This window comes from Protopterus annectens, chromosome 6.part0 (assembly GCF_019279795.1).
Source record: "Protopterus annectens isolate FY-2018-M chromosome 6.part0, PAN1.0, whole genome shotgun sequence".
Taxonomy (NCBI): Eukaryota; Metazoa; Chordata; order Ceratodontiformes; family Protopteridae; genus Protopterus; species Protopterus annectens.
Window position 1 is genome coordinate 1,135,537,779 of NC_056737.1, and position 23,804 is coordinate 1,135,561,582.

At 43.4% G+C, this 23,804-nt stretch overlaps 1 protein-coding gene across 2 annotated transcripts in view; it reads right to left on the minus strand.

Moving 5' to 3' along the window:
- Positions 1-23,804, minus strand: part of TANC1 (tetratricopeptide repeat, ankyrin repeat and coiled-coil containing 1) — a 3,647,153-nt gene that overhangs the window by 1,019,500 nt on the left and 2,603,849 nt on the right. For both annotated transcript variants that reach the window (XM_044074752.1, XM_044074753.1), the window contains exon 14: positions 17,561-17,792. In XM_044074752.1, the coding sequence (XP_043930687.1) occupies positions 17,561-17,792 (232 nt within the window). The remainder of the gene's footprint in view (positions 1-17,560; positions 17,793-23,804) is intronic.

A 23,804-nucleotide genomic window follows, 5' to 3' on the forward strand; every position in this document is an offset into this window, starting at 1 on the left:
GGCCATCATATGGAATGTCAAAGTTCGAAGCCTGTCCGGAGTTAGGAAGGCCCTCAACAGGTTTGTATCTAGCCTGGCCCCTATGAAATCTAAGGTTTGAGTTGGTTGAAGGGAGGATTTCTTGAGATTGATTGAAATTCCCAGATGAGAGGCCAAGTGAAGGAAGTAATTCCTGGCTGAACAGAGTAGATGCCTGGTGGGGGCGGTCAGGAGCCAGTCGTTCAGGTACGGAAAGACCTGTATTCCCTGAAGCCTCAGGTGGGCCGCTACAACTGCCATCACTTTGGTGAACACCCTGGGGGCTGTGGTGAGACCAAAGGGAAGGACCCTGAATTGATAGTGGCTGGCTCCCAGCCGGAAGCGGAGAAACCTTCTGGATAGTCTGTCCATCAAAATGTGGTAGTGCGCATCCTTGAGGTCTGTAAAGCATATCCAGTTGTTCTCCTGCAGGAGTGGGAGAATGGATTGAATGGTGACCATCCGGAACTTTTCTTTGGCAACAGACAGGTTTAGAGTGGACAGGCTGAGGATTGGTCTCAAGTCCCCCGTCTTTTTTTGGCACCAGAAAGAACCTGGAGTAGAAGCCTGATCCGGATTGATCTTGGGGGACGGGCTGGATTGCTCTTTTTTCTAGCAGCTGCTTTATTTCTGTGGCTGCTGCCTCCCTTTGATTGGGTGGGACATCAGGGAGGATCCGGGGTCAGAGAGAGAGATTCAGAAAGGGGATAGTGTAACCTCTGGATATAATTTGAAGTACCTAGCGATCCGTTGTAATGGACTCCCAAACTGCTAGGTGCCTCGAGAAACGCCCCCTGACTGCCTCCAGAGTGGAGCAGTCGGGTAACCCCTCAGGGCTGCTGCGCGGGCCGATCCGAAAAGGGTTCTCTCGACCCGAAATTCTCCGGTCCCCCTCTGCCTCTGGGCGGGTGTCCACCCTGTCCTCCTCTGCCTCTGAAGGATGACGGGTCCGGAGCGAAACGGGACTGTTAAGATTTCCGGAACCACATCTTCTTTTGTCCCCTTTGGTTCCTGGAGAAGGACCTCTGGGGAGCCGAGAAGCGGATCCCGATGGCAGAAGTCTTCCCGTCTTTCTTGCTCTGGACGAGCGTGTCGCGGACGATCTTGCCAAACAGCGAAGAGCCGTCAAAAGGGGCATTTATAGGTTCATAGGTTCATACTAGGCTATCTGCCCTGGGGCAATTATAAGGCTAGCCCGATTCTGTATGGCTTACGCCACCCCTTGATTTGAGTATACTGTGCCCTTTTTGAGGTTTAGTTTACTGTGCCTCTTGTCTAATAGTGACGTGGGAGTAATCCCTGGGACAAACCTACGATCCCCCATCCACCTATCGAGATTCTTTTTGAAGAGATTCAGTGAGGTGCTCTGCCTCAGATGAACTGGAATTCTATTCCAGAGCGAAGGGAGCCTCTGGGTTATGAACCTGTCCCTCCAGCAAGTTCTATTTATTTCTGTGCCGAGGTTCAAGTCCCTCGAGCGTGTGGCTCTAAGGGATTTAGATTTACTGAGGTGCAGCATGTCCATTAATTCTGGATTTGACATAGCTTTGTATGTCAGGCATAGATCGCCTCGAAGTAGGCGGTATGCAACTGAGTAGAGCTGGAGTTTTTTTAACCGAGCAGCATATGGCATCTGTTTGAGACCCTTGATCCTCTTGGTGAGATACTTTTGGGGTTTTTCTAATTGCTGCAGGTGTCGGGTAAGGTACATCCCAAAGGGGGCATTGTATTCTATGATGGGCCTGATGAGGGATGAATAAAGGGGCACGATTACCTCTCTTGATCTAGATGTGAAACCCTTCGTGATGAGGTGGGCTATGTAGAAGGTCTTTCTAACCACTTTGGCAATGTGGTTTTCAAAGGAGAGATTGCTATCAACTTGGGTCCCCAGGTCCCTAATAACTTTCTCTGTACTTAATGGGTTTCCGCCTATGTGGTAATTTGTGGGCACATTGTTTTTTCCAGGGTATGACTATACATTTTTTGGCATTTAGCTTTAAACCATGGCGCTGGCACCAGTTATCTGTCTCTGTGAGACCTTTTTGAAGGATGTTTGTGTCAGCTGGAGAGTCGATTATGGCGCCCAGTTTGCAGTCGTCTGCGAACTTGGTGAGCCATAGTCCTCCCATGTTTGCCTGTACCTCAGAAAAGTATATACCGAACAAGAGTGGTCCCAGGACAGAACCCTGTGGGACGCCACTTGTGACCGGTTTCGTGTCTGACATGGCTCCAGCAACTCTCACTCTGTGGGTTCTGTCTTTGAGCCAGTTTGCGACCCATCTTGTGACATAGGGGTTTATATTTAAGCTGGATAGCTTATCTATGATGCCTGAGTGGGGTATTGTGTCAAATGCCTTTGCAAGGTCCAGATAGGCTGTGTGGACTACCTTCCCTTCATCTATGGCTTTGGTGACTGTTTCGAAGAAGTCAACCAGGTTCAAAAGGCAGGATCTGCCCTTGACAAAGCCGAACTTGGTAGGATCTAGTGTCTGTAGGTCCCCAGTGTCTTTGTTTATGAGCTCCATGATGATCCTCTCCATAGCCTTGCAGACTAAGCTAGTCAGGCTTATGGGGCAATAGTTTCCAGGGTCCGTAGAGGCTCCACCTTTGTGGAGTGGGACCACTGTTGCTGTACGCCATTCTGTGGGCACATAGCCTGTAGTGAGGCTGAGATTGTATAGCTGTTTTATTTGAGGGATTAGTTCCTCTTGGAGTTCATGTAGGACGCAACCTGGGACGCCATCTGGTCCCATGGAAGCAGTGTTTTTTGCTTTGGAGAGGGCAGCCTTCACCTGAGCATTAGAGATGTTTGGGAGGCAGCCCTCTGCCGGGATAGATGCTTGCTCTTTTGGGGGGGGGGGGGTTGCACTGAACCTGTCTGCCAGGATATTGGCGATGTCTGTGGGTTCAGTGTATTTTTTGTCGTTTAGAATCAACTCAGAACAAGTCTGGGAGTTGCATCCCAGGTTCCTAACATAACTGAAAAAAGCCTTATGATTGTCTTTGGTGTCCTGTGCAATTTTTCTCTCGAAGCTGGCCTTGGAGGATTTTATGAGGAATCGTAATTTTTTGCTAGTACTGATCAGAGATGCCTTCCCTATTAGGGATTTTGCTCTATCATGTAGTAGCTTCCTCCTTCTGTTGTACAGTTTATTTATGGCAGGGGTCCACCAGACTGGACGCCTGCCTTTGGATGATTGGGTCTTGGTTTTGTTTGGGATAGCATGATCCATGCATTCCTGGAGATGTCCGTAGAATGCGTTTATATAGGATTCTGCAGTTTGGGCCGTAGTTTCCACTGGCCCTGGGGCCTTGAAGGATTCCACTTCGGTTTTGAGAAGTGAGAAGTTCGCTTTGAGAAGTTTTTCACTGTGGTTTTCTGGGCTGGGGGTGTGGTCGGGATGTGGACATCCAGTGAAATTAATTTATGGTCTGATCTTACCAATGAGGGATATACTTCTGGTGTGGAGCATAGAGTCCCCATGTTGGTAATGATCAAGTCTAGTATGTTGTCCCCTCTTGTGGGAGTGGTGACTAGTTGTTCCATAGCATTTGAGTTTATAATTTCCAGGAACCTTTGGGCTAAGATGCTGGGGCTTGAGTAGTGCTCCCAGTCAATGTTTGGGTAGTTGAAGTCGTCCAATATAATGGTGTTCGGAGAGATCTTCATGTTCTCCAATGTTTTCAGGAAAGCCGAGTGGGATTCCTGACTTTGAGAGGGTGGTCTGTAGGATGCTATAAACTGAAAAGCAGTCTTGCTCACTGTTAGTTGCACATGGATGGTCTCCGATACTTCGTGCAATGCCACTAACCTGGAGGTGTGGATATCCTTGATAAATATGGAAACTCCCCCTCCTTTTGTGGTTCGGTCCGGGTTTTGGGGACGAAAAGCATGATATGAGGTATAGCCTGGTAGTGCTGGGGTGCTCTCTGGAGCCTTGAACCAGGTTTCTGTCACTGCACAGATATCGATGTTCTCCATACTGAGGAGAGCTTCGAGTGCGTGCATCTTGAGGTTAAGACTTCTGGCGTTAAGCAGCATTACCCTTAGTTTCTTGTTCCTTGTGCTGTCTATGGGGGTGGGTTTGACTTTTGAGCCTTGCCTAAAAAAGGCACTATGGGGTAGCAAGAGCCTTTGCCAATATCCAAAAGCCCAGTGGTGACAGATGCAAGCCGTCCCTAGCGAAGCAACGTGGCTTGTCGAGCATGTCATCCCAGGCTGACAGACACTGGATCCCTTTTGAATGACACCAAAATTTTAGCCAATTGTTAAAATCGATCATTTTGTCTTTGTACTGTGGCATCATTCTAGGTGAGGGTAAGATGCTGCTCAAGGTCAGGGTCATACCAGCCTGGGCTACATGATCAGAGAGCTCCTCTATGTCTCTTTTCATGTAGTCCAGGGAGGTACGTCTCAGGTCATTCACACCAGCATGTACAATGACTGAGTCATATTTGTATTTGCTTTGGATGACCTGAGTGCTTGTGTTATGTGGCAGATCCTAGCACCCGACAGGCAGCTCACCGTGACCTTCTCTTTATTCAGTCTGGTGAGCGGGACGTCAGTGTGTCTGACAATAGAGTCACCTATTACAAGAGTATCAGGTGTGTTATTCAGCCTTAAGGGCTGCGGCTGCTTGGCACACTGACTTTGTGGGCTATGTGTTGTGCGTGTTTTGTTTTGAGGCAGCGTTTGCTTGGATGCCTGCTTTGGAGGTCTCTGTTGCTTAGGTAGATTTTTATTTAGAGCCTCCGAGTATGTTTTTGTGTAGTTATGTGTTTGGTTCGCTGATGTGGTGGGACTATGTGATACTGGAATTGTGTTGTGTGAGGCTACCTTCTCCTCCTGACTGGTTACACCAGTTTTGAGATGAGAGAGCTCAGCCTCCACTTTGGCTAAATAGTTGCATCTCTCACATATATTTGAACCTGTTTGGAGGAGGAGAGGGTTGTCCGTGTACATGAGACAGTTGTAACATTGCCTCAAAATTCCCAGATTCACCAGCTGGACTGGAGAGGACTTACCTTTGGACATGCTAGAGTAATATAGGGAAACTGAATTTAAGATGGACCAATAGAGGACAGGGTAATCGTAGAGAGTATAAGAGTAAGTAGTGCTTCTGGTTTAATAGCGCTAACTTGTAGGATTACTTAATTGGACCAATGAAGGGCCTTAGAATGAGAATATGGTGTTTAAATTGAGAGATAGAGCAGTTCTAAGGGAAAAAGTGAAGAGCAGACTTTGTGGAACCAGGATTAGTTTAAACCCAATTAGGCGGCGCTGCCCGCTGTTGTGCTACGCACAAAAATGCACAAAACCGCGCAAAAGAGGGTTTTAAGAGAGGAAGATGAAGGAGTTTGGAATTGACCCAAAATGGCCAATAAAACTACAGTTTCAAGTCAGTAACCACTCCCACAGGGGCAGACAGGCTGCTCAATGTTTTTCACTGCCACTGATCAACAGAGAGACTTCCCTTTAGCCCAAGCAAAAAATGGCCTCCAAGAAACTTACAAACAATTCAAGAACAGCAAGCCTGTAACTGAACTTTTTTAAATCTCAGAAAAATGGGAAAAAAGCAAGATTTTTTTGTTTTGTTGTTTTTTCAGAGATAGCAGAGGGTCACAAGTATCAACAAGTTATAACAGTGCAGTAAATGACCCCACACAAGAGTGGTAGACCAAAGACAGATAAAATGCAAGTTTTGAGAAAAAAACGATTTTAAAAATAAGTGCAAACAGGAAATTCAGTAAACAGCTCTAGGTTGTGCTCTAAATACAGTTACTAATGCAGAAATCAAGTTTAACAAACCAGAAAATGCTCAAAATAGGTGGCTATGCAGAAAAACTTAGCAAATAAACAGAGGAAAAATACTTAAAATCTCAAAAGTGGCTCCTTTCTTCCCTCAGCGTTTTCTCCTCTTGGTGGGTGCTTCACCAACAGCCAACAAGCCTGAAAAGATGCCAAAACCACGAGGCAACCAGGTTTTAAGAGAGGAAGATGAAGGAGTTTGGAATTGACCCAAAATGGCCAACAAAACTACAGTTTCAAGTCAGTAACCATTCCCACAGGGGCACGCAGGCTGCTCAATGTTTTTGACTGCCACTGATCAACAGAGAGACTTCCCTTTAGCCCAAGCAAAAAATGGCCTCCAAGAAACTTACAAACAGTTCAAGAACAGCAAGCCTGTAACTGCACTTTTTTAAATCTCAGAAAAGTGGGAAAAAAGCAAGATTTGTTTTGTTTTTTTCCAGAAATAGCAGGGGTTCACAAGTATCAACAAGCTATAACAGTGCAGTAAATGACCCCACACAAGAGTGCTAGGCCAAAGACAGATAAAATGCAAGTTTTGAGAAAAAAAAAAAACGATTTTAAAAAATAAGTGCAAACAGGAAATTCAGTAAACAAGCTCTAGGTTGTGCTCTAAATAAAGTTACTAATGCAGAAATCAAGTTTAACAAGCCAGAAAATGCTCAAAATAGGCGGCTATGCAGAAAAACTTAGCAAATAAACAGAGGAAAAATACTTATAATATTTGCGAAGGACACCTTGAAAGGTTCCACAAAGTCACAGAGACTGAGCCAAGCATGCCGCCGTAAGACAATGCCCACTCCACTAGCTATAGCGGCTCCTTCTGTGGCATGGGAAAGAAGCCGCATAGAAGTGTTCGAAATGGACTTAAGAGTGGCAATTCGGGCTGAGAATGTTTTCTTATCCTCAGCCGACATGGGACCCTGCATATTCTTTGATGAGATCCCGCTGGAGTCGTATCACGTGCCATACAGTTCAGCGACCTTACTGAGAAGGTGGCTGAAGCGAACATCCGCTTCCCTATGCGGTCCATCGTCTGAGACTCCTTGTCAGGAGGGTGGACCGAGGAACTCTCCTGGGCTAGTTCCTTCTTGGTGGCAGCCGCCACCAACATGGCATCTACTGGAGCACCCTTGCTCCAAACCGTCCTATCTGTGGGTGGACTGAGAATTTTGTCTGGTCTCTTTGGTATGAGCTCCACAGTGTCCGGTTCCTTCCATGCCCTGGTAGTGATCAGATCCACCAGGGGATCGGCGGGAGGGGACACCCAAGAGGTAGATGGGCCTGCATCAAACGCCTCCAGAAACACAGACTCATCGGAGGAAGGTTTTTGGGCTGACCACCCCCCTCTAATACGAAGCATTTCCCTAATTTCTCCGAAGAAGACGTCCTCGGGGGGTGACCTTGGGGAACCTTCCCCTTCCTCTAAGTCTGTGTCCTCTGTCAGGGACTCGGGTGAGTTCAACTGCCTCCTCTTGCACTTACGTTTGTAAGGAACCTCCTCAGGGGGGGCTGTCCGAGGATGCCTCACCAACCACATCCTGTTTCTCTAAGTGAACTATCTGGGACGTAGGAGAAGGCTATCCCTGGGGCCGGGTGATGGAAGGTAGGCCCGTCTGAGAGGGAGTGATGGGTGGAACCGCAGCAGGAGCCTGGGGTCTCGAGTCCCTCAACAAGACCCTCTCCATAACGTCGAACGCCGAAGGAGAACTGCTCTCTCTAAGATCCGAGAGCAGCCCCTTCGGATTCGAGGTGCGGACCGGAGCCGGCGCCGATGCAATCAGATCTGAAGGGCCAGTATGCTCCGACCGAGATGGAGTCAAAGACACACTGACACCTCCGGATCCGAAGCTCAGCTCATGGCTCCAAGAGCTCGGATCCGAAAATGGACCCGACAAACTCGAGGGTGCGTTCGGAGCCGAAGTAGGGTGTACTACCGGCGCCGAGCCTCCCCCGGCTCCAATGCTGCCTGGATCCGACAGCTCCGAACCCCAGTAGTGGGTCAGAGAAGGAGAAATCGAGGCGAAAAATGGGGTCAAGCCCCCCCCCCCGGAGGGGGGCAGGCAGGAGCACTCCCATCTGTAGTTGGGCCCGGAAAAACCTACACATCATCCGGTCCATATCTGCATCTGACAAACTTCGGGTCGATCTAGACGAGGCCACCGAGGCAGGCCTGGAGTGCCACCTCGAAGGCGACCAGGTCTCCTCCTCCTCCGGCTTCGGGGAAAAGCGAGGTGAATGGAGCCGGGAAGGAGAAGGCCCGGACGCCCTAGGAGAGGCTAACTCTTTAGCTGGCGGAGCCGAAGAGGAAGCTTCAGCCCGCCGCTTGTGGTACTTCTCCTTCCTTTTCTCCCTCCTAGATTCCCTCTCCTCCTGAGCCACAGTGGGAGGGTGAGTCCCGGCCAGGGGAGCAGGGATGGAAGGCGGGACCGCTGCAGTAGCAACCGGTGCTGCCGAGGGAGAAGAGGACGAAGCCGAGTCCGGGTGCAGAGGTCCCGCCAGAATCAGCTTTGACCTCCTGTCCCTCAAAGCCCTGGGGTTGAAGGCTGCATAAATTGTGCAGCCTGAAGAGAGATGGTCAACCCCAAGGCAGATAACACACCGAGTGTGGCCATCCGCTGGGGATAGCTTATGGCCACACTCGGTGCATTTGGAAAAGAAGGTTTTAGGGGCCTCAATCATGGTAATAAAATAGGCCCAACCCGCACACACCTTCGCACACACGGGGAAGAGGGAAGACTAGACTAAGTAAAAAAAAAAAATAGAAATTTTACCAACAAGACTAGCAAATTAACTATAAAAGGGAAACAACACTCACTCGTCTAAAGATTAAACTAAAAAACTAGATCAAAAAGGTAATTTTTTTGAAAAAAACTCACGAAACCCTACGCCTGGAACTCGTTCTAGGTGCTTAAATAAGCCGCGGCAAACGAGATCTAGAGACAGAGAAGGATGGCAGGGGGTTATGGGTAAGGGGGAGGAGCTTGGAGCTCGGATCTTAGCTGAATAAAGCTGCCGGCTCGGATCCGATTAGGATCCGATACCCACAGGTTGATGAACAAATGAAGTTAACTACTTCAGATTAACAGGTTTTACACTGGCATGCATTTGCTGAAGTATATGAAATCTGGAATTCAAACATCTGTCATTATTTAGTGACTTCCATCCTCAAATTTTTCAGAAAACCATAAGTTTTATGAGAAACAGACTAAAAAATGAGGCTAAAATCCAGACATTCTAACAAAATCTGGACAGTTGAGTGTTATACCAACTTCAGTATCTACCACAGCACCTGCTCATTTTCATACGAGACAAGCTGTACCAAACAATCATTCCAATCTTCTCAATTGCATAATAAGGTAAAGTCAATGACAACATACTGGATTTCTCTCATTTCTTAACAAGACAGCAAACCCATCCTAGTTTAACAAAATCCAGTGAGCTTGCCTTCTCGTTCAACACCCCGCTCAACTGCATATTACATTTTCTGGCTTTAGCTTCAATGAAACCAACTGCTGTCTAATATAAATCACTTGTCCTTGTGTGTTCCTTATTTCACATCTCTGTTTCAACAAGATGGCATCACAATGACTCTTGTGAAGACAACTACCATACTCTGACCATTATAAATGATCAGTGTATCTCATCAACACTGCCGAAATTATCTCAGTTCATACCTAAACACATCCCATGCAATTCCCACAAGTTCCAACTACAACTGTATACAGCATGTTTACCTTCCACTTCAATTCAGTCAGGTGAGGCTATATTCAAGGGGTTAAATGCAATCAACATCTCTTCCTCCAGAATCACTTCATACTCTAAACCTTACAGCACACTTCTGACCAAAAACAGACTCACAAAGTTCAACCCTATGAATACCACTGAACCTAGTGTGCAAATCTCCTTAACTATTTTTAAAAAATCTTTAATACTATCAAAACTGACTAAAACAGATGACCAAACTGTTAAAGCACCTTGAGGTGATTGGACCATTATTAAACATATCTGAAGATTTATTTAATCTAGTATTTCAAATGAAGTTGATGTACACTGCAGACAGAACTTTCTTCATGTGTGTTGTGCACTGCTGATTTAGGGCTCACTTTTTAAAATTCTTTTTCTTCCTTGGGCCATCCTCATTTCACTGCATTACAACCCCATACAAGTAGTCTGTAATGCTATTTCCACAGTTATGCTCAATGCCACATGTAGTAAGGCTGCTAACTACAGACTATCATTGCTGTTTAAAGGATGTTTGCTCCCCAATCGCATGTGCCTCCTTCACCATAGCAACCAACCTCTGCAAAGTACAGCAGTGCAACAAGCAGCCTTCCCTCCCTCCTCACATGAAGGGGCAACCACTGTTAGATACATATGTCGAACTCCTAGCCCTCTTTACCCTGAAGTTATTTCTCCTCCAAAAAAATTGGTCAGTTCTGCCAAATGGCCAGGGCCACCTTAATTCCGATACACTGAGACCTACTGAACTGGATAATCACATCTCAATCATATTTCAAAACATCGCCATCAACGTACCCAGTATTACTGATTACATCACCAGAGGTCCCTACTGTGTTAAATGCTCTTAAGAGCAACTCCCTAATGAGTGCACCAAATCTATAGCGCCTTACTAAAACAGCAAGCTTCATCACAACCTCTAAAATTTGATGAGTATGACCTAAAACTATAATCAGAATTACCTCAAGTTTCCTACTAAAAATGATCTTTAGAAACAAAAGCCTTACCTAATCTAAATTAAAGAAGCTCCCCTAATCATTCGACCAAAAGTCTGGGTCAACTCCACGAAAACCAAGGACTTACAAAAAGCTGAAAAAAAATCTGTCCAGTCTCAGTATCAGGTCTAAATGGTGTACTGACTAGACAGCTTCCATAAGATGTTGACTTTTTAAATTATGCTTTATCTGTTCCTGATTATAAATGAAAAAGTTCGCTTAAGTTATCAAACAATAATACTGGGTGATTTCAACTACCCTGCCATTAACAGGGAAAATTACTCGGGTACCAACACCTTTTCCCAACGGTTCTTGGAATTCATAAATTCCAGTGCCCTGGATCAACTAATCCATTGTCCCACCAGGGGCTCCAATATCCTAGATCTGGTCATTATCAAGATGGGAGACAAATATTCCACACCAGTGGTCACCCCCTCATTGGTCAGGTCTGACCATAAGCAAACCACCCTTGACATCCACTTCCCACCCCCACCCCCTAGTAAGGAAACCTTCGTAAAAAAAAACTTCTCCAAAGCCAACTTCATGCTACTTAAGTCAGAAGTGACAAACTTCATGGCACCCATGCAGACAGGAGCTAAATGTTCGACTGCTGAATCCTACACTAAGGCACTGTACAAGCACATCCAATTGTGCATGAATCGTGCCATCCCAAATAGAACCAAGACGCTCTCCTCCAAAAAAACAAAGCCAATCTGGTGGTCTTCTGCCATAAACAAACTATACAACAGAAGGAAGAAACTGTTGCAGAAAAGAGGAAAATCCCAGGATGCAAAAAACTCCCTTACCAGCATCAGTAAGAAGCTGAGATCCCTCATAAAATCCTTCAAAGCTAGTTACGAAAATAAAATTGCCAAAGATTCTAAAGGCAACCACAAGGCATTCTACAGTTATGTCAAGAATCTAAATGGCAATGCTCAGATCTGCTCTGAGCTACAACAGAATGGCATTAAATATATTGATCCCAAGGATAATGCCAATACCCTGGCAGATCAATTTAGTGCCAACTTCACCCCCCCACCCCCTAAAGGGCCCATCTCAACACCAAAAGATTGCCAAATTCCAGTATTCACAGCCACACAGGTAGAAACCGCACTCTCCAAAGCTAAGAATACAGCATCTATGGGACCAGATGACATCCCCGGCTGTGTACTACATGAACTAAAAAATAAACTGGCACCTCACCTAAGTGTCATGTTTGATCATAGCACAAACCAAAAAATAAACTTGTAACCAAAAGCAAAAACAAAGATAGGCAGCAAGCTGTAGAATTCCAACCAGTTTATTGTTAGCGCTTTCGTTCAGGAAATACATGAACTTCTTCAGACAAAGAAACCCCAAGAGTTCTCAGTTAAAATAAAACTGTCAATTAAGATGAGATAATTAATTATAAAACCAATTAACATAACTTGAGAAATTTAAAGAGCCAGTGTTATACAAGGTAAAATGTATATGTAAATAAATATAAATGCTTTTTTTAAAAAATTCAGCAACAATTTTAAAATCACAACACATCAGTCTTATTACTTAACTTTCTTGTGTATATAAATGAATCTAAATACTGTTAAATGCTAGATAACTTGAACAACTCAAACAAATGGAAATATAAAATTTGTATAAATATATACTGATAGATATGTATAAATAAATATTTATAAATTCATTCAAGTATTAGAAAAGTTGTTATACAACCGAATTTCACCTTTGCAGGGCTTTTCATTTCAAAATACATTTTATCGAGCAGTATTCATTAAGCCCTGGTGGAACATGTGCATATGTTTTAATTTGCCAAACAAGTTCCTGTTCTTCAAGCTTTAATTCCCAGGGCCCACCTCTAATGTTCCTAACTATATGTTGTAATATTGTAAACTGGAATTTATAAGAAAGTTATGTACTCCAAATCTGGAAAAAAGCTTACATAATTCCCCTCCACAAAGGAGGCAACAACAACGCCATTTCCAACTTCAGACCAATTGCCATCTTATCCCCCATCTCTAAACTACTAGAAAAATGCATACACATACAACTGCTACCTTACCTCACCAATAATCACCCATTAACCCCAACACAACATGGATTTCGACCCAGTCATAGCACTACTACTGCTCTTCTCTCCTTCCTTGAAACTGTAAATAATGCTAGAGACTCTAACTATATTGTCTCTACTCTGCTCCTAGACCTTTCTAAGGCCTTCAACACCATCTCCCACTCCCTGTTACTCAACAAACTCTCTAACCTACATCTTTCCCCCTCTTGCATTAATTGGTTTTCTAGTTACCTCTCCAATCGGCAGCAATCTGTTAAATGGAAGAAATCCACCTCCTCTTACCTCAACACTGGTGTACCTCAAGGCTCCATATTAGGTCCATTATTATTCAATATCTTCATTAATGACTTCCACCACAATATCCCAAATGCTAAAATAGTCCAATACGCTGATGACTCTACCATTATCTGCGCTGCAAACTCCATTCCCTCTCTCAAAAAAATAACTCAGGATGCCTTCACAACCACTGAAAAATGGATGCATGATAATCATCTTGCTCTCAATCCATCTAAAACCAAACTGATACTATTCACCCCATCAAAAAGCATAACTATTGACAAAAACTCTTTCCTCATAACCAGTCAAAATAATACATCCCTAGAAATTGTCTCCAATGCCAAACTGCTAGGAGCTCTCATTGATAATAAGCTCACATTTGATTCCCACATACAAACAAACATTAAAAAAACACATCAGAAACTTGGTATGTTCTACCGGCACATACGCTTCCTCTCCCCATCTACCACATACCTCATCCCCTCTCTACTATATGGTGCCCCACTACTAACCAACCTTAAATCCTCTACCAAAACAAAACTTTCTTCCTGCTACAACAAAATTGCTAAATTCGCCTCTGGCCATAGATCCTCCTGCCACCACTGTACTGCCCTCCACAAACTTAATTGGCTAGAGCTCCCAAACTATATTACCTACACTCAACTAACTCAAGCTCATAAGCTCATCTTTAAGCCCTCACTCTGCCCCTCTCTCTCCTCAGCCTTCACCATGCATCATCCTAATAGACCCCTTAGAACCAGCACTCAGAACCTACTTGAACTCCATAAACCTACCCGTCCAGCAGGTAAACTCTTACTTTCCTTTGCCCTGGCCCGCCTCTGGAACTCCCTCCCATCACATATCCGTACTACCAGCAGCCTTCCTATCTTTAAATCTCTCCTCCATTCACACCTATCTTCTCTCTGGGAATGCTCCTGTACCCACCCTGCATAATTCCTCCAGCTACTACACACTCCTTAATCTATAATCCCTTCCCTTCCATAGGAACACTCTTACTATAGTTAACCACTTATGTAAATACTATCTGTGCACACCTACTAACTAGAATCTTAACTAATACTTTCTCTCTTTACATTTATTAGTGAATATAGAAATTAAAAATTGTAAACTTATTTGTTATTCTTGTATTTGCTGTTCTGTTGCTTTTCCTGTTTTTCTTAATACTATCTTGTGCTTATATGTACTACTATGATACTTATCAAACAGTAGATGTTATGTTCTACCTATTATAATTTACTTTATTCTTATTTGTATTTTTGATATTGTATCTTTGGAGCTTTTCTCCCCAGGACTCCATTGAAAATGGGCTCATTCGGTCCAATGGATTATCCTGGCAAACAAACTTCAAATAAAAAATAAAAATAAATAAATGTATGTGGTATTCTAGAATTTGTCTAGCCAAAGCATTTGTGATATTACCCCTACTAATTTGGTACTGGTGTTCATAAATTCTCTGCTTAAACATTCTTTCAGTTTTATCAATGTAGTAGCTTTGGCAACATTGGCATAAAGCAGCATATACTACGCCTGCTACCTCACAGTTAAATTTTCCATTGATGGTGTAAATTTTGTTACGTATGCAAACTTTATTAGTTAACATAATGTGCTGGCACTGCTGACATCTCCCACACTTTCTCATCCCTCAGTTGTTGAGGCATTTTTGATTGTTCCTTTCGAACAAATCTTTAACATTTAGGCCTCTTCTATAGGTAATATGTGGTCTATCTCCCAATTTCTTATTAATAGCACTGTCCTCTGCTATTATAGCCCAATTCTTAACCATAACATTCTTAATGGCATGTGCATCAATAGAGAAAGTAGTAACAAAGCTTATTCTGCCATCATAATTCCTAATACTATTCTCCCTATGCTCATCAGGGGGGGTATCACTTATTGTTTCTCCCTAACCCCTGCATAGAATAGGTTTAAAATGGCCAGTAGTCCTTTTAGTAGCCACTTCATCAAACAATTGTTGAAAAAGCTGTTCTGGGTAGCCCCTTTCACGAAACATGACTTTCAATGTGTTACATTCAACAGAAAGTCAGTCTCTGATGAGACCATTCTGGCTGTTCTAACCAGTTGGCCCTTCATAACTGCCCTTTTCTGGTGGAATGGATGGCTACTACTAAAGTGTAGAAAAGTGTTTAAGTAGGTTTCCTGAAAATACTAGCCTTAAATCTATTATTGGGTCTATCTTTAGATAGTGACACGTCCAGAAAATGAATGGAGTCTGTGTTAAACTCAAAAGTGAAGAATAACCCACACATAAATTCCAGTTTACAATATTACAACAAATAGTTAAGAACATTAGAGGTGGGCCCTGGGAATTAAAGCTTGAAGAACAGGAACTTTTTTGGCAAATTAAAACATATGCACATGTTCCACCAGGGCTTAATGAATACTGCTCGATAAAATGTATTTTGAAATTAAAAGCCCTACAAAGGTGAAATTCAGTTGCATAACAACCTTTCTAATACTTGAATTAATTTATAAATATTTATTTATACATATCTATCAGTATATATTTATACAAATTTTATATTTCCATTTGTTTGAGTTGTTCAAGTTGTTATCTAGCATTTAACAGTATTTAGATTAATTTATATACACAAAAAAGTAAGTAATAAGACTGATGTGTTGTGATTTTAAAATTGTTGCTGATTTTTTTAAAAAAAAGCATTTATATTTATTTACATATACATTTTACCTTGTATAACACTGGCTCTTTAAATTTCTCAAGTTATGTTAATGGGTTTTATAATTAATTATCTCATCTTAATTGACAGTTTTATTTTAACTGCGGACTCTTGGGGTTTCTTTGTCTGAAGAAGTTCATGTATTTCCTGAACGAAAGCGCTAACAATAAACTGGTTGGAATTCTACAGCTTGCTGCCTATCTTTGTTTTATGTTTAATCATAGCCACAACCTCAGGCTTCCTGCCCACCGAGTGGTGCACAGCTGCAGTTATCCCACTCCACAAGGGGGGAATCCACCTTGGATCCCGAGAACTACCGTCCCATCAGTCTGACGAGCCTGATCTGCAAGGGCATGGAATGCATTATCATGGAACTTATAAACAAAGACATTCGCAACCTTCAAACACTGGACCCCACCCAGTTTGGGTTCATGAAGGCCAATCTTGTCTCCTGAACCTGACTGACGTCTTCGAATCAGTCTCCACAGCTGTGGATGACGGTAAGGCAGTCCACACAGCCTATCTGGACCCCGCCAAGGCCTTCAACACCATCCCCCACTCTGGAATCATAGATAAACTTACTAAGCTCGACATAAATCCCTACGTCACTTGATGGGTTGCCAACTGGCTTACTGACAGAACACAGACTGTAAAAGTAGCAGACGCCAAATCCAGCTCCAGACAAGTGCAGTACCTCAGCGTTCAGTCCTGGGACCGCTCTTGTTTGGCATCTACTTCTTTGAAGTACAGGCCAACACTAAGGGACTCTGGCTAACAAAGTTCGCAGATAACTGCAAACTGGGAACCAGTATTGAATCCCCAAATTATGTAGATATTCTACAAAAGGGCCTTACAGAAACAGATGCTTGGTGCCAGAGCCATGGGCTCAAGCTTAATGCCAAGAAATGTATAGTTATCTCCCCTTGGGAAAAACTATGTACCCATGAATTACCACATAGGTGGCAGTACACTAAACACCAAAAGTGTGATGAGAGACTTAGGGGGACAGGTGGACAGTGGCCTCACCTTCGATAACCACATCACCACAACAGTCACAAAATCCTCCTATGTGGCACACCTCATCACTAAGGGCTTTTCATCCAGAAAAAAGGAGGTCACTGTCCCACTGTACTCATCTCTCATTAGACCCATTATAGAGTACAACTTTGGTATGTACCTCACAAGACATCTGCAACAACTGGAAAGGCCACAGAAATTTCATTAAAAGAATCACAGGCCTAAACAGATGCCCTATGCTGACCGTCTAAAACAAACTCCAGCTATACTCTGTGGCATATCGTCTACTCAGAGGCGATCTGTGCTTAACATACAAGGCCATGTCAAACTCTGAGCTGTTGGACATGCTCCACTTAGACATCCCAATCCCTCAGAGCCACACGTTCCAGGGATCTAAACCTTGTCATCATAATGAAAAAAGCATGCTGGAGAGATAGGTTCCTGACCCAGAGACTCCACGTGCTCTGGAATAGACTACCCATACATGTCAAGCAGAGCGCCTCCTTGGCCCCTTCATAAAAAACCTTGACGATTGGGAGTTAGGAAATTCACCCTGGAGATCACGTCAGTCGCCCTGCTAGACAGGGGTCCAGGGAAGTAAATACTGTGGGAAGAAATATCCAGGGAATTGTTTGGCTACGCCTGTATAGGCCCTAGGGCCGATAGTCTAGTACCAACCTATGAACAAATAAATAAAAAATAAAAGTCAAAGGTATGTTGCTTAGGAACACACTTAATGAAGATGAGATCAAGAACTACAGCTGCTAATATGACCATATCACATTCTTTCACAACTTCCTTGGGCAAAAACCAAAAGCTAAAATTCATTAATGTGACATATGGAACTGGCATAATACTTTCATTTTTTAACTTTCCACCCTGATACTTTTTCAGAATGCCGTTAAAAGAAATTATTGCATACCTTTTCGAAGGCTTGTGAGGGGTTCCAAAACTCCTCTAATAAATGCTGCCACTGGATCTTGAACACATGACCTCAAACTAAGCATGCTTTGAAGGTGAGGCTCCTTCAGAAGCAGGTCTCTGTATGCTGTTAGCTGGTGAGCCCGGCAAAGTAAAGCTGCAATACTGTGAACAAACTCGGGTACGAGGCATGTATAGGTGTTGTCTGCTTGACAGTAATGATATGCTGCAACCTAAAATAAAAATGATTAGATACAAAAATTAAATATGTTCACTTGAGACGACAGTTAGGAAAATCAGGATTTACAGCAAATAAATAAGCACAAAAAAGAATGGACTTTTATGCTACTTTTTTTTTTTGTTAAGAATGAGAGATTATGACTGCACTTTTACACTTGACAAAATATACTTCAGTTTTACAACACACAGCAGGTGAAATTCAAAATGTATCTTCTACTGCCTAAGGCACAAAGTAATAAGATGGTCCATGCACTAAATATGTGGACAGCATACAACTTAAATATTTAAAAAATACATGCAGCCCCTCAAAGGCTTCAATTGTTCTGATTTTCACAGTAGTAAAAAAACAAACATTAAATGCTGTGTACTATGCTTAAGTATCAGGATAAAAAGTGGTAATAGGTCCACTAGGAAAGAATACCTATCTGTGCCATTAGTAACTCAGCTTATATGAAGAAAGAATAGTTGTGTAAGAACTTATCATAACCTTAGATGTCGTCCTCTTCCATGTTGCAGTATTCATAACAGTAGGGCATTGCTGCTTGCAGCGCCACTGTCCTGCCACTATACCAAATCTTTGCTTTAGGAAGGTACATGTGATGTTCCTTTTCAGGGCCATAAACCTGACGTAGGGTATAAAGGTGACGTCTGCACACACTCTCCTCAGAATGAGCTAACGCATATAGTAGTACTCATGTGGGTAGAAGGGTCCCAAGGGAGCCCTTAGAATTACAAGTAGGCTAGAGTCAGGGTAGCAGGAAGTTTGTTATATCCACCAAAGACAAGAAAACTGTTTAGTACCACAAATGACCAGGAATAATACCCTCCAAGTTCTTTTATTTGAACAGCAAAAATGGCATTAAATTTTATACACAAGGTAATTTTTCCTGCAAAAGCACAAGTATAACTTATGCTATAAAATGTTCTTGTCACAATTTTTACATAGGAGAGAGTAAAAGAAGTCTTGGAGAAAGGATTAAAGAACATATTAGAGATATAAGAAATAATAAATTTACAAGCCCCTTAGCAGAACATTTTAATCAAGTACATCAAGGTGATTTTAGTGAATTGAAGGTAACAATATTAGAACAAGTAAAAACAGATCATATGGGTGAAGACACTATAAAATATACATTAAGAAAGAAGGAATCTGTTTTCATATTAAAATATAACATTTTACATCCTAGAGGAATGAATAGAGAATGTAACTGGAAAAGTTATATAGAATAAGCTAGGATGTATGCATTTGTCTTTTTAAAAGTATGCAATATATTTAATTGATTAATTGTTTAATGATATAATTGTAAAATAATTTAATTGATGTTAGATTTTATATAAAAGCTTTGTTTTTTATATCATGAATTTACTCTGTAAAAGCTGTTTCAAGCTGAGGTGCCAAGGGAAATTTATTTCTGTGCTTTTCAGTTTTATGATATTTTATATTTGCTGTTCAAATGAAAGAACTTGGAGGTATTATTCCTGGTCGTTTGTGGTACTTAGCATGAAGTTTGTGTTTAGTGGAGAATTGGGGGATAGGAGGGTTATGTCCCCACAAGTCAGCATGGTATGTAATCTGGTAAGGTAGAGGGGTAGGTGCAACATGGAAGAGAAGGACATCTAAGGTTATGGTAAGTTCTTACACAACTATTCTATGTCCTTCTATTCACATGTTGCAGTATTCATAACAGTAGGGAGAGTACCAGAGCTTTTAGGTGTGGCTCTGGGTGGAAGATTGGGTTCCCAGGTCAATGAGTCCTTGAAGGATGGACCTGGCAAACCCTACCCTAGCTCTAGAGACTAGGTCCAGTTTGTAATATTTAATAAATGTGTGGATAGAAGTCCAAGTGGCAGCTTCCAGGATGGAAGTATTCAATTCCTTTGAAAAAAGTAGCTGAAGAAGCAGCTGCCCTGGTGGTGTGAGGTTTGACTTGACCGGGCAGGGATTTACCATGGTACGAGTAGTATAAGGTAATGGATTTTGAAATTCATGAAGAGATGGTTTGCCTTGGTGACTGCCTTCCCTAGAGCTCTCAGGTGGAAGGAGATGAAAAGTTGGTCTGACTTTCCTATAGGTTTTGTTTTGTGTAGGTAATACATTAGTTGTCTGTGGACATCCAAGGAATGGAGAGTCCTTTCTGAGGTGTTTTGTGGTTGAGGGTAGAAACCATTAGGTTAATGGTCTGGTTTAGTGAAAGTTCATTAACCACTTTAGGCATGAAGGAGGGGTTGGTCCTGAGAGTAACTCTGTCCTTGTAGAAAGCAAGGTAGGGGGAGGTAACCATGAGAGCTTGTATCTCCAAGACCCTCCTGGCAGATGTAAGGGCCACTAGTAGCACTGTTTTTAGTGTGCATAGCTTCAGGGATACTGAATGGGCTGGTTCAAAGGGTGGCAGTGTAAGTTTTTCTAGTATGAAGTTCAGGTCCCAAGGGGGGAAGTATAGGCTTCCTGGGAGGCCTGATGTGAAGAACCCTTTTGAGGAAAAGTTTGACCTCCAGTCTGGAAGTCAGAGGAGGGGAGATAGGCAGACAAGCAGAGATGGCAGATAAATGCACTGTGACTGATGAGTATGTTAATTCCGAGTGAAGTAGCTCACATGAGTAGGACAGGACCATAGGTATGGAGATAGTCAAGAGGGTCCCGTTTTTTTTGTTGACATCAGTGGGAGAATCTGTTCCATTTCAATACATAGTTTTTTCCTGGTACTAGGTTTTCTGGCCTCCTGCAGAACATTGAGTACGTCCTCGGAGTATAGGTGTCTGTAGGGAATCAAAACCCTATCACCTATAAAGTTAACTTCAGATTGTTCAACTGAGGGTGTAGTAGGGATCCCCTGTCCTGTGTGAGCAGGTCTATTTGGTGGGGTAACCTGTGGTGATTGCCCTTGGCTAGTAGGAGGGGAAACCAATGCTATCTTGGCCAAAAGGGGGTCATCAAAAGGATTTTTGGGTTGTTGTTCTGTATTTTCAGAAGGACTTTCTGTATTAAGATGAAGGGGGGAAGGCAAAGAGGTACATTCCCTCCCAAGAGAAGGAGAAGGCATCCACTTTCCATGCTTGTGGATGTGGATTTCTTATGCAGAATTTGGGCATCTGTCTGTTCTGGAGGCAAAAAGATCTGCTTGTGGAATACCCCACCTGTGGATTATGTCCAGAAATACTTCCCTGTGAAGCATCCATTCGTGACTTGGAGCTGAAGTTCTGCTCAGGAAGTCTGCCATGACATTCTCTGTTGAAGGGATATAAACAGCTACCAGATGAATGTGGAGGGATACTGCTCGATTCCAGATCTGGATTGCTAGGCTGCACAGAGGGTAGGACTTTGTTCCCCCCTGCTTATGTACCACAGGACTGTCAGATTGTCTGTGATTACTTTCAGGGTTCCTGGCTGAAGGGATGATTTGAAGGTTAATACGGCCAAGTGTAAACTCGTCATTTCTTTGATGTTGATATGGTCCTTTTGTCTTGGTTTGGGCCAAGTGCCTTGCACCGAGAGTTGTTTTTGGTGTGAAAGTAGCACTGCCCCCCACACCTATGAACCATGTTGGAAGCATCTATGGAGACCTGTTGGAGGGGCATAGGGACCCGAAGGTGGGTCCCCTTGGTTGAGGTGGAGGAGCTGATATCCACCACTGGAGTTCCTTCTTCAAACACTGAAGTAAGGGGAGGGGGGGGTGTTGGCTCCATAAGTTTTTTCAGGACCCACTGGATTTTCCGCCTGTGACGTTTTGCCAGGGGCAACATGGATATGAGTGATGCCATGTGGCCTAGAGCTCTCACAATTTCTCCAGCTGGCAAGGAAGTGAGTGAGAGAAGATTTTGGAAGTATACACAAAATTCTAGGATTCTTTGATCTGGAATGAAGGCTTTCATTATGTCTGTTCTGATCCTGCACACCAGGAAAACCAGGTCTTGGGAGGGGATCAGGTGAGACTTTTCTTGGTTTATGGTGAAGCCTAGCTGAGATAGGGTGGAGATTACCTGCTGTAGGTGAAGTAGGAGGACTGGGCAGTCTTGATGAAAAATGAGCAGGTTGTCCAGCTATGGGTACATCTGAATACCCTGAGTCTTCCAGTGGGCAATGATGGGAGCCAGACACTTTGTGAAAACTCGGGGAGCAGTAGAGAGTCCAAAGGGCAAGGCAGAGAATTGCAAATGGCAAGAGCCTATTGCAAATCTGAGGTATTTCCTGTAATCTGGGTAAATAGGGATGTGTAGGTAGGCATCCTTCAAATCCAGGGCTACCATGAAAGACTGGGTTGGAATGAGTGGTTAGAGCAGGGGTAAGGTAATCATTTTGAAACTGGGAACTTTGAGAAAGGGATTTAGAAAGGATAAGTCTAGGATTGGTCTCCATTGGCCATCCTTCCTTGATACCAGAAACATTCTGGAATAAAAGTCTATGTTTCTTTGATGGCATGGTACTTGTTCTATGGTACCTTGATCTAGAAGTTGTTGAATGATAGGTGGAAAAAGGTGGGTTTGATTTACAGGTGGTTGAGGGATACCACGAAAGGAGGTAGCATCCACCAAGTCATGAAATAGCCTGACTGAATGATGGAGAGTACCATTGTTCTGATGTGAATATCCACCAGGAGGGAAGGGAGAGGGTGAGACTGAAGGAAAGTGGGGTGTTTGGGTGTAAGGGTGGGTAGTCACAGAGGAGGCGGTCTGGAGTGGTCAGGCTGGCCTCGAAAGGGCATAGTGAATGAACTGGTTGGAAATCTAGGAGTACAGTTTTTCCTAGTTTGTCTGCATCCTTTAGACTGTGGAGCAGAGGGAGAGGATTGCCTTCTGACAAAGGAAGGTTTATGTGGGTAATTCCTGTGGTATCTTGGAATAGGAGACACCAGTAGGTGTTTAAGATTTTGCAGTTCCTTACCCTTTTCTTGAAGGGATTTTAGGAGTTCTGCTGAGACTTGTCCAAACAGAGCTTTGTTATATTGGGGTGCATCCAATAATTTTGTTTGCACATCCATGGGTAGGGGTTGTAGTCTCACCCAAGAGTATCTCCTCAAGACTGATCCAGATGCAGCAGATTTAGATGAGGCTTCCACAGCATCGTAACTGCACTTTATCAAGTGCCTAGTTACTTGGGATGCAGTGGAGAGGAGGGTATTTATTTGTGCTTTAATGGGAGAATTTGGAGCCTCAGATAGTAAAGAGGAGGCCTAGGTAATGGTATCCAGGACATATCCAGCCATATGTGTTTGGTAGTTGAGAACTCTTACAGCCAGAGTACAGGAGGTATAGACTTTCTTCCTAGTCTGTCCATGAATTTACTGTCTTTGTCTGTGGGATAAAGAGCAGTCGAAGGTAGCTGCCTAGATGATTTGTCAGCAGAGACAGCAATAACTGCTGGGTCTGCTGGTGGGTTCCTAAATAGGTATTGGGTATCCTGAGGGACCTTGTAGAATCGGTCCAGTCATTTGGAAGCTGGTGGCTGAGAGTCAGGGACTAGAGAAGCAGCCAAGAAGGCATCCTGGAAGGCAGGAAGCAAGGGGACCACAGATGAAGGAGAAGGGTGCTCCATTTGTAAAAGGGCGAAGTACCTTTTCTTGGTGTCAGATACTTCAGATGCCTGCCATTTATAATGCTCCCTCATAAGGGAGATTGTCTCTCCAAAGGTGATTTCTTTCCCTGGAAACTCAGGAGTAATGGAGTCTTCCTGCTCTGGGGTGATTAAATCCTTTGGGGATTCTATCTTGGATTCATACAAGACAGATTCATCTGAAGAGAAGTACTCTTCCTCTGACACCTGCAAGGTAGGTAGAGATGAGTGGGCTGGTGGGGCCTGTTGTATCTGTAAGGCCTGAAAGGCCTTAAAAAGGCTTTGAGAAAAAATTTCCCATCCAGAAACTGGTTGGGTTTCAGTGTGTTTAACTTTTTGTTTTTTCTTTAAGGGAGTAACTGGTGGGGAGAGAATTGGAGCAGACGTCTGCCTGGGTGGAAGTGAAGGAGCAAGGCCCTACGAAAGACTGAGCCGTGGTTCCCCTCCACCATCAGGA